General features: G+C 43.8%; 1 protein-coding gene across 5 annotated transcripts in view; it reads left to right on the forward strand.

Moving 5' to 3' along the window:
* Nucleotides 1–9444, forward strand: part of LOC127581817 (histone-binding protein RBBP4) — a 60780-nt gene extending 51336 nt beyond the window's left edge. For 4 of the 5 annotated variants that reach the window (XM_052036565.1, XM_052036561.1, XM_052036563.1 and 1 more), the window contains 3 exons: nt 3814–3871; nt 4267–4377; nt 8486–8983. In XM_052036565.1, the coding sequence (XP_051892525.1) occupies nt 3814–3871; nt 4267–4377; nt 8486–8551 (235 nt within the window). In that variant the 3' untranslated portion in view covers nt 8552–8983. Of the gene's footprint in view, nt 1–3813; nt 3872–4266; nt 4378–8485; nt 8984–9264 lie in introns of those variants that run through there. The other variant, XM_052036562.1, reaches the window with a different exon arrangement.
* Nucleotides 9445–11599: the final 2155 nt, after the last annotated feature.

Consider the following 11599-nt stretch of genomic DNA (forward strand, 5'->3'; position numbering starts at 1 on the left):
CCAGCATGGATCCCTGTGGCACACCATCATTCATAGGCCTTCAGTCAGAGACAACCATCTACTACCACTCTCTGGTTTCTCCTGCTAAGCGCATGTTGAATCCAATTGGCTACTTCATCCTGAATGCCAAGCAACTTAACCTTCTGGGGCAGCCTCTCATGTGGGACTTTAACAAAGGCCTTGCTAAAGTCCACAAAGACAATGTCCACTGCATTTTCCACATCGACTTTCTTGGTGACCTCCTCCTTGAAGAACTCTAAGATTGGATAGGCATGACCTACAAAGCCATGTTGACTATCCCTAATCAGGCCCTCTCTATCCAAATACTTATACATCCTGTCCCTCAGAATACCTTTTAATAATTTACCCACAACTGATGTCAGGCTCACCGGCCTATAATTTCCTGGCTTATTCTTAGAGCCTTTATTGAACAACAGAACAACATTAGTTATCCTCCAGCCCTCTGGCACTTCACCCAGGGCTAAGGACGTTTTAAATATCTCTGCCAGGGCCCCTGCAATTTCTGCACTAGCCTCCCAGAAGATCTGGCTCTGGGGATTTATCCACCTTCATTTGCCTCAAGGCAGCCGGAACCACCTCTTCAGTAATCTGGATAAAGTCCATGACTTCATTACTCTTTTATCTCAGTTCTATAGTCTCTGTGTCTGTCTCAGAGGAAATACAGATGCAAAAATATTCATTTAAGATCTCCCCTGTCTCTCTCGGCTCCATGCATAGATAACCATGTTGATCTTCAAGAGGACCAATTTTGTCCCTTGTTACCCTTTTGCTCTTATTATGGCTAGAGAAACCTTTGGGATTCTCTTTCACCCTGTCTGCCAGAGCACTTTCTTGAACACGTCTGACAAGCTCTATCCCATCCAACCCCTTTACAATATGGGAGTCCCAGTCACTACGTGGAAAGTTAAAATCACCTACTATCACAACCTTATTTTTCTTGCAACTGTCTGCTACCTCTCTACAAATTTGTTTCTTTAAATACTGCTGACTATTGGGAGGTCTATAATACAATCCCATTAATGTGGTCATCCCTATCTTATTTCTCAGTTCCACCCATATTGCCTCAGAAGACGAGCCCTCCAGAATGTCCTCTGAACACTGCCGTGACATTTTTCCCTAAGGAGTAATGCCACCCCTCCCCCTTTAGTACCTCCCTCTCTATCGTGTCTGAAATATCAGAACCCCAGAACATTGAGCTGCCAGTGCTGCCCCTCCTGCAACCAGTGGCTACAACATCATAATTCCACGTGCCAATCCATGCTCTGAGTTCATCTGCCTTGCCTACAATACACCCTACATTGAAATAGACACATCTCAGAACATTAGTCCCACCATGCTCATCATCCTGTCGATTCCTATCTTTGCTTGTAGGTTTAACATCTACTTTCCCCACAGCCACTGCTCTTGCTGCCCTGCCACTCTGGTTCCCACCCCCCTGCAACTCTAGTTTAAGACCCCCCACCCCCGAGCAGCACTAGCAAATCTTCCCTCAAGGATATTGGTCCCCCTCCAGTTCAGGTGCAAACCATCCTGTTTGTACAGGTCCACTTGCCCCGGAAGAGAGCCCAATGGCCCAAAAATTTGAAACCCTCCCTCCTGCACCATCTCTTTAGCCACGTGTTAAACTGCACTATTTTCCTATTTCTTATGTTCTTATTTATTTAAAGTTGACATTTAAAGAAAAAAGAAAGGCAGATTAAAGTAGTATGAATTATTTATTTTTAATAAATGAAATTGGTTAAACGATATGCAATAAGTCCCAAACTAGTTGAATTTATAAATCAAGATTTGATTTTGTAGCAAAGGTATCATTGGACTGGCTCCTGGAATGGTAGGGTTGTCCTTTTGAAGAATGAGCGCGACTCCTTGGAGGTATTTGGAGTTCATTAGAATGAGAGGTGACCTTATTGAGACATGAAACGTTCTGAGAGGATGACGGTTGCTTTGCATTTAAGGTTGTTCACCCTACACTAGGAGCCTAGAACTAAGGGGCAGAGTCTCAGGGTAAACCTTTGACCACTTAATGACTATTAATTCTGTTCCTGATTATGGTTTCTGAAACTTTCTCCACCAGTGGTTAAACTGCGTGGTCTGTGGTTACTGGGTTTAGCTCTGCCACTTTTTTTGAATAATGGGATAACATAATACTTTTTTTGAATAAGGGATAGTCTTATGTTAGTGGTAGGGAACTTTTAGAAGATTCATAAGGATAGGATCTACTCGAACCTGGAAAAACATTAACGAGTTAGGAATAGTCGGCATGATTTTGTACAGGGGATGTCAAACTTGTTTTGAGTTTTTTGAGGTGGTGTCGAAGATGATTAATGAGGGCAGGGCAGTGGATGTTGTATACATGGATTTTAATAAAGCATTTGGCAAGGTTGCTCATCGTAGGCTGATCCAGAAGACTAAGGCACACAGGATCCACAATGACTTGGTAGATTGGATTCAAAATTAACTTGGCTGCAGAAGGTAGGGTAGTGGTGAAACGGTGTTATTCTGACTGGAGGTCTGTCACCAGTGGCTTTCTGCAGGGATCAGTGCAGGGACCTACCTTGTGATATATAAATGATTTGGATGAACATGTAGGTGGGTTGATTAGTAAGTTTGTTGGCAGAGTTGTGGATAGCTAGGAAGGTTATCACAGGATAGAGCAGGATATAGATCTGTTGGAAATGTGGGTAGAGAAATGGTAGATGGAGTTCAGTCCAGGCAAGTGTGAGGTGTTGCATTTTGGGAGGTCAAATGTAAGGGGAAGGTATACAGCAAATGGCGGGCCCTTAGCATTGATGTACAGAGGGATCTTGGGGTGCAATCCATAGCTCCCTGAAAGTGGCAGCACAAGTAGATAGGGTGGTAAAGAAGGTGTACAATATACTTGCCTTCATTGGTCCTGGTGCTGAATATAAAAGGAAAATTGTGTTGTAGCTGTGTTAAATTTTGGTTAGGCCACATTTGGAATATTTTGTTCAGTTCTGGTCTCCCGAGTATTCTGGTCCCCACAATACCAGCAGGATGTTGAGGGTTTGGAGAGGGTACAGGAGGTTCACCAAGATGTTGCCTGGATTAGAGAGTATTTGATACCAGGAGAGGTTGGACACATTTGGATTGTTTTCTCGGGCATTGGAAGCTGAAGGGTGACCTGGTAGAACTATAGAAAATTATGAGAGGCATGGATAGGATAGATAGTCAGCGTGTTTTTTCCTAGGGTGAATTGGCAAGTTCAGTAAAACTTTTAAGACATTTGGACAGGTACATTGACAGGTAAGGTTTAGTAGGATATGGGCCAAACGTTGTCGATGGGACTAGCTTGGATGAGCTTTGGTCAGCATGGACCTGTTGGGGCCGAAGGGCCTATTTCCATGCTGTATGACCCTATGGCTCTCAATGTTAAATACCAGAGAGCATAGCTTTAAGGTGGGGGGAGGGGAAAATTTAAGAGATTTACAAAGCAATTTTTTTTTAACGCTGGTGGGTGCCTGGAATGTGCTACTGGGGACGTGGTGGAAGCAGATACAACAGCAACGTTTAAGAGGCATTTAGATGCATGAACAGGCAGGGAATGGTGGAAGGGAATACAAACCGTGTGCAGGCAAATGGGATTAGTTTAAATTGGAATTGTGGTCAGCATAGCCATGGTGGGCCGAAGGTCCTGTTCTGTATGGTTCTAGTTTTGTATCCACTCTTTATAGTTGTTCACTGATCTCCCCCCACACTATATAAATGTTGTCCCCTCGTTCTGTTCAATATTAATATTTTTAATGTGTTGTTTCTTTTTGGTTTTTGCTCTAGCAAAATTGGAGAGGAACAATCACCAGAAGATGCAGAAGATGGTCCTCCAGAGCTGTTGGTCAGTCTCATTAATTTACCAGCACAATCTTTTTTGATATTAGTTTTGATTTTCTGTAACCATTACTATTCTGTCAAAGCTGCCTGCCGTGCAGAGGTGGTGACCTGATGGTGTAGCAGCTGATTGAAACTTGTAGCAAGTGACTTGAAGAGAGCAAGCTCCAGGCTCCTGTCATATACCTAGTCAGTGTAACAGCCAGCTCCAGCTTATCCCTCACACACTTGCAGTCCTTTAGGACGTGGGGGAAAAATATCATTAGAGCATCAAAGTAAGAGAATGGTAAATCCAAAATAAAAGGGGAAAAAATCTGAAAAATGAAGGAGTTATCTTTTTTTTTGGATGTGCTGATTTGGGTTGCTGTAACTAATGCAAAATAATCTCTGTTTATGTTTTAGTTTATTCATGGTGGACATACAGCTAAAATTTCAGACTTTTCTTGGAATCCAAATGAACCTTGGGTAATTTGCTCTGTATCTGAAGACAATATCATGCAAGTGTGGCAGATGGTGAGTTCTGACACTTGCTCCATTGTGTAGAATATTTTCTCTCTTGGCAAATAAGAACATCTGAATCTAATAGAATCATAAAAATTAATGTCACAGTAGGAGGGAATTCTGCCTGTCATGTTCACTGATGTCCTACTATATTGGATCTAATTCCACTTCCTAATTCTCAGTCTGTAGTCTTGTAGGTTACAGCTCTAAGTGTTCATCTGGGTTAAAATATGATGAGAGTTTGTGTTTAACACCCGTTCAGACAGCAAGTTCCACACTTTTGTTTCTCATCTCCCTCTAATCCTTCTGCTTGAAATATATACATACCCTTGTCATTGATACTTCTACTGAGGAAGATGTCCTTCCTATTCATCCTAACTTGGCCTCTCAATTTTTTTCCCACCCTCGACCACCTCTGTTCTGTACCGGTTAAAATAAAAGCCAACTTGAGCTTTCCTCATAGCTAAACTTTCCCTATCCTTGACTAATCTTCTGTACTCTCTCCAGCGTTTTCACATCTGTCCCGTAACTTTGTAATTGGAATTGCTGGATGTGGTAAAAACTAGTGTTTTCTACAGTGCTTTATATTACCTGCCTCTTGTGCAATTGCTAAGCTTGTATTTGTTTTATCTAACATTCGGGAAACACAACTAATGTGTTCAAACATCTGAAGCAGCACGCAGCATCTACTGTGTTAATCCCTCTGAGTTTTGTAAATCTCAACGAGGTAAGAAATAGGAACCAGTGTAAATCACTGGCCCATTTTTTCTTGGCAAAGTGGAGTTGATCTACTTCAACGGTCTCTATCCACTTTGCCATATTTGTAGCTCCTATGAAATGCCATGGGATACATTACTACCAGTGATTACCAATATTTTGTACAGGAAAGGATAGATTAGCGATGAATCACTTTCTGAGGGGGCATCTGTGTGAAGAGTGTTTTACTTTAACAATATAGTGATATTTTCAGTCTCCTACATAAAAGGGAAACATCCCAGGGTTTGCTAATCATCTGGTTTCTGTTCAGCTTTTCAGCCACTGACAGGGCAACTCTGCAAGATGTGCATTTGATCTTGGTGGTAGGAGTCAGGGTGGTAGGTGGAGGGTTATATTTCACATCGGAGGCTTGTGACCAGTAGTGTGTTTCAGGGATCAGTGCTGGGGCCACTGTTGTTTGTGATTTATTTTAACGGTTTGGATGAGAATGTAGGTGACATGATTAGTAAGTTTGCGAATGACACCAAAATTGGTGGTGTGGTGGGCAGTGAAGAAGGTTGTCTATGGTTACAACAGGATCTGGATCAACTGGGAAAGTGGGTACAGGAATGGCAGATGAAATTTCAACTTGGACAAGTGCAAAGTGATGCATTTTAGGAAGTTAAACCAAGCCAGCACATGCACAGTGAATGGCAGGGCCCTGGGGAGTGTTGTGGAACGGAAAGACCGAGAGGTACAAGCACACAGTTCCTGGTAGTGAAGGAGGGGTTCAGCATACTTCATTGGGTGTGGCATTGAATACAGGAGTTGGGACGCCAAAGAACAGTACAGCACAGGAACAGGCCCTTCAGCCCATGATGTTTGTGCCAACCTTAATTAAATTCATCTGCCTGCACATGGTCTGTATCCCTCCATTCCTTGCCTGGGGGTACAAATACATTGTTCCCTGAAAGTGGCGACACAGGTAGTGGTGAAGAAGGCATGTGGCACACTTGCCTTCATTGGACAAGGCAATGTGTGCAAGAGTTTGGATGTGGTGTTACAGCTGTACAAGATGTTAGTAAGACTGCAGGTCAGTGTTCTATGGGAAGGATGTGATTAAGCTAGAGAGGGTGCAGAAAAGATTCACAAGTATGTTGCTGGGACTGAGGAGAGAAGAGACTGGATAGGATGGGACTGTTTTCCCTGCAGTGAAGGAGACTGGGGGCTGACCTTATAGAGAGAGAAAATCATGGGGGGCGTAGATAAGATGGATGTTCAGTCTTTTTCCCAGGGTAAGGGGGTCTAAAACTAGACGGCATCAGTTTAAGGTGAGAGTGGAGAGATTTAATGGAGACCTGAGGGACAGGTTTTTTTTCCCTACACAGTGTGGTGGGTATATGGAACGAGCTGCCAAAGGAAGTGGTATAGATGGGTACACTTGCAATGTTTAAAAGATATTTGGAAATGTTCATGGATAGGAAAGGTTTAGAGGGATATCAGCTGAATGCAGGCAAATGGGACTAGCTCAGGAAGGCACTTTGGTCGGCATGGATAAAATGGGCCAAAGGGCTTGTTTCTGTGCTGTATGATTTTGACTCTACAATTCTGTTAGGTTCCTGGCACCTTCAGTATGAACTCCACAACTCTGTGACCACTGTTCCGGCTGAATCACACTTAATGTTCAGCTAAGGTCCAGCCACTTTTTGTTTTAAGGTCTGTAACCTAGCAACAGGTGTAGATCTTCAGTACCTCGGGTTGGCCCTTGGGTATATTCTATTCTTATCGTATTATGGTTCATCTGTATCCATCTACGCAAAGCTTTAAACGGCTTTACCTAACCAAATATTGCCACCTTAATATATTTTGTTCATTTTGTTTTAGTCGTGGTGTCACTGGCAAGGACAGCATTTATTGCTGTTGTTGAATTGCTCAGCACAGGAACAGGCCACACTGACTAAGTACTCGTTACTCTAATCCTACACTAATTACGTTTTATTCTTGTATTCCTATCAATCCTGCACAACCCCTCTTCTTCACCACCGCACCCCCCCCCCCCCCCCCCAGCCCCGCACCCCCCAAACCAATTCTGTTACTCACCTACACAAAGGCCTGTTTACACTAGTAAGTTAACCTGCCAACTCATGCATTTTGAGAAGTAGCAGGAAATCCAGGTGGTCGCAGGGAGAACATGCAAATTCCACACAGGCCCAGAGATCAGGATTCAACCCAGATCATGGACCTGAGGCAGCATCTCTAGTAGCTGCACCACTGCCACCCATTCTTAATTGCCCTTGAGAAGGTGGTGGTGAGCCTCAGTCCTGAACTGTTGCAGTCCTTCTGGTGAAGGTGCTTGCACAGTGCTATTGGGAAGGGAGTTTGTAGATTAAGACTCAGTGATGTCAAAGGACCAGTGATGTGTTTGCAAATCAGGATGGTGTGTGACTTGGCAAGGAACCTGCAAGTGGTGACGTTTGCTACTTTTGTCCTCTGGTGGAAGTTGCAGATTTGGGAAGGTGCTGCTTGAGTACCTGGGAGAGTGACTGCAGTCATTTTGTTGATGGTATATACTGCAGCCATGCTGTCCCAATCATGACGGAATGAACATTTTAAGGTGGTTTGAGGTGATGACCAAGAAGCTCAGCACTATCCAGGACAAATCAGACTGCTTGATTGTCACCTCATCAATTACCTTCAAACATTCATTTCTTTCACCATGAGCACGATGTTAGGGCAGCACTTATCCAGACAACTGGAGAATATCACGCTCCTGACTTCTGTAGTGTAGAGGATAGAAAGTCTTAGGAGGTGAATCAGTTGCTACAGGAGCCACATTGTTTATGTGGCTGGCCCATTTGAGTTCCTGGTCAGTGGTGCTCTCCAGGATGCTGATGGTGGAGGATCTGGAGACGGTAATACTTTTGAATGTCATGTCCAGTTGGTTTGGGAGGTAGTCATTGTTCTGCACTTCTGTGGCCTGGTTATTGCTTGCCACTTATAGCCCATGTCTGAGAATTGTCTAGCTCTTGTTGCATGCAGGCATGGACTGCTTCAGTTGCTGAGGAGTTGCTAATTGAATTGTAGTTATCAGCAAACATCCCCATTTCTGATCTCCCCCATAACTGAAAACAGGGAAGACCTTTCAGGAGTATAGAAAATGTTGTGGGGAAGGTACTTAAAAAGAACTTGGGACAAGGTTTGACATCACACACCAAAGTGATTTGTTCGTTGACCATTGTTGCTGTCTTTATGATAGTTCAATTTTTCAGTTCTTCAGGCACATTGGAACAAGTACACTTTCTTTTAAGCAGCAGTGTGTTTATTTAGTTTGTGACATTTTGAAATTGCATTTAACAACCAGAATGTATTAGTGCTTTTATAATTTTAGTGTTTTAATTTTTAAACAAGATTGTTTTCCCAACAGGCTGAAAATATTTACAATGATGAAGATCCAGAGGGAGCCCCTGATCCAGAAGGCCAAGGCTCGTAGTTGGTTCTAGCTTTCAAACACCTTTTTCTATACAAACATGCTATTCTGCTAATGCTGTTTTGGGAGAAGCTGATGGTGTCTAACCACCATCTCCAAATGCAGGAGTTTGGATAAAAGTATGTCCTCCAGTAAGGACCCTTTTTTTAAAAAAGTTTGCTTCTACCCCCCACAAGCCTAATGTCCCATTTTTGCAACCATTTGAGTAATGTGCTGACATGTCTGCATTTCTATTTGACTAATAGAAGTAAAGCAGCTTGTTTTCCTGTTGTGTACAATATGTATTTAAAGGCTTGCCCCTGAATGCTGCAGTGTTTTCATTGTTTCTTTTGAGATACAAGTCAGTTAAATCAATTGAATATTCTCTGTGAGAGGGTCTTGCTAAATATAATGTGCAACAATCCCAATAAAAATGATATGTTTTTCTACACAATATGAAGGGTAAATTTCTTTGCATTGTCTTTTAAGTTGGTGTAGTAATCATTCTATGGTAATATTGGGTTTGAATTTTACGTTGGATTGAGTAAAATACTCTCTGAAGAAAGAAACGTATGGAGTGGAATTCCTCAGCTGCTGCTGTATCTAACGGTGATCTGCTGATAAAACTTCATTTGGTTATGTTGTTAAATAGTAGGTTGAATCATCATTTTAGTCTCGGGTTAGATCGCATGTTCTCAAACATCTAAATATAACTCTGTAATCCTCCTCCCCAACAGGATTGTGAGTATACGCACACCTCAAGGACTGCAGCCATTCAGGAAGGCAGCTCACCACCACCACCACATTAAGGGGAGTTATGAATGGGCAATTAAATCCGGACTGAATAATAAAACAATGGTGTGTGTGTATAATCTACATGCAATCTGTCCTCATTATTTGATCTGTTTAGCCCCAGTATCCATCTTCTAAATCTGCATTGCAAACCCTCCAACGTGAATATATGTTCTGGTTAAATTGTTGATTATTTTTTATTGGATATCACTACAACTGGAAAAAGTTTAGATTTTTAAGTTGCTTTCATTAACAACTAGAGCATGGGTGTGAGAACGTCATTACTGGATGGTATCCAAAAGCTTAAATTGGGGCAAGGCTAATTTTGATGATGGTGTTGGATAGGAAGGTGCAAAGTTTGATCAGGAGAGGCTGTTTGCAGGTAAAGGGACGTCTGGCAAGTGGGAGGCTTTTAAGCGCGAGATGGGGAGAGTTCAGGGCCAAGTCTCCGGTGAAAGTGAAGGGTGAGGCTGGCAGGATTAGGGACCTGGTTTCCAAGGGATATTGAGGCACGTGAGGAAAGAGGAGGCACGTATTGGGAATAGGCAGCTGGGATAAAGCAAACCCCTCGAGTATAAGGGATATAGGAATACACTTGGAGGGAAATCAGGAGGCCAAAAAGAGGACATGCAATAGCTTTGACAGATAAGGTGAAGGAGAATCCCAAGTGATTCTATAAGTATATCAAGAGCAAAGGGGAGAAAATAGGGCCCCGTAAAAATCATTTGTAGTCATCTATGTGTGGAAATGGGTGAGGTCTTAAATGAATATTTCTCGTCTCTCTCTACTGTGGAGCAGGTTACGGAAGCTAGTGGAAGAAAAAAAAGGAATTAGTTCAGATGGAGGACATGGTGGTATGCTGCAGCTGCTTGATGTGGGAGCTCGTGGACCTTGCTGCGGTCCAAGATGGCCACATCTGCAGTAAGCGCTTGAGGCTGGAGGAACTTTGGCTCAAAATCGATGAGCTGGAGTTACAGCTTCAAACACTGTGCAGCATCAGGGAGGGGGAGAGTTTTGTAGATACTGTACATAAGGAGATGGTCACCCCCCCCTTAGAGCAGGTAATTCTGGAGTCCAGGAAGTAGATAGAATGGTGACTGTCAGGGCAGGGAAGAGGAAAAAGAAAACGAACAGGCAGATAGAGCAGAGGACCCCGGAGGCTGTTCCCCTCAGTAACAGGTTTTCTGCTTTGGAGGCTGTTGAGGGAGATGACCTGCTGGGGCTTAGCAGCAGTAGCCAGCTCTGTGGCACTGGGACCGGTCCTGCTGCTCAGAAGGGAAGGGAGGAGAAGAGGAAGGCAGTAGTGATAGGGGACTCGATAGGGAAACAGATAGGAGGTTCTGTGGCAGTGAGCATGAATCCCGGATGGTATGTTGCTTCCCAGGTGCCAGGGTCCAGGATGTCACTGATCGGGTCCACAGGATTCTAGAGCGGGAGGGAGAACAGCCAGAAGTTGTGGTTCATGTTGGTACCAACGATATAGGTGGGAAGAGGGATGAGGTCCTGAAAAGTGAGTTTAGCGAGCTAGGCTGAAGGACAGGACCTCGAGGGTAGCAATCTCGAGATTGCTGCCAGTGCCACGCGATAGTGAAGGTAGGAATAAATAGGAGGAGATGGCAGATAAGTGCGTGGCTGAGAAGTTGGTGCAGGAGGGAGGGTTTTGGATTTTTAGATCATTGGGATCTCTTCTGGGGAAGGTGGGACCTGTACAGAGAGGACGGGTTACACCCGAACCTGAGGGGGGCCAATATCCTTGCCGCCAGGTTTGCTAGGGTGGTTCAGGAGGGTTTAAACTAGATTGTGAGGGAAGGGAACCGGAGGAGTAGGTCAGAGGAAGAAGGGGATGGGGAAAAGGCAGATCTGACAGGTAGAGAGGCTTTGAAGAAGGAAAAGCAGAGCACAGGCTACAAAAGTAGTAAGGTGGATGGGCTAAAGTGCATTTACTTGAATGCGAGAAGCATCAGGAATAAGGGAGATGAACTGAGAGCTTGGATAAGTACATGGGACTATGATATTGTGGCTATTACAGAGACATGGCTGACATCGGGGCAGGAATGGATATTGAATATTCCTGGTTTTCAGTGTCTTAAAAGGGATGGGGGGGGGAAGAGGAGGAGGGGTGGCGATACTGGTCAGGGACACTGTTACAGCTGCAGAAAGGGTAGATAATGTAGAAGGATCCTCTCCAGAGTCAATATGGGTGGAAGTTAGGAACAAAAAAGGGGCAGTTACCCTCCTGGGAGTATTCTGTAGGCCCCCTGGTAGCAGTAGGGATACTGA

This window comes from Pristis pectinata, chromosome 22 (assembly GCF_009764475.1).
Source record: "Pristis pectinata isolate sPriPec2 chromosome 22, sPriPec2.1.pri, whole genome shotgun sequence".
NCBI lineage: Eukaryota > Metazoa > Chordata > Chondrichthyes > Rhinopristiformes > Pristidae > Pristis > Pristis pectinata.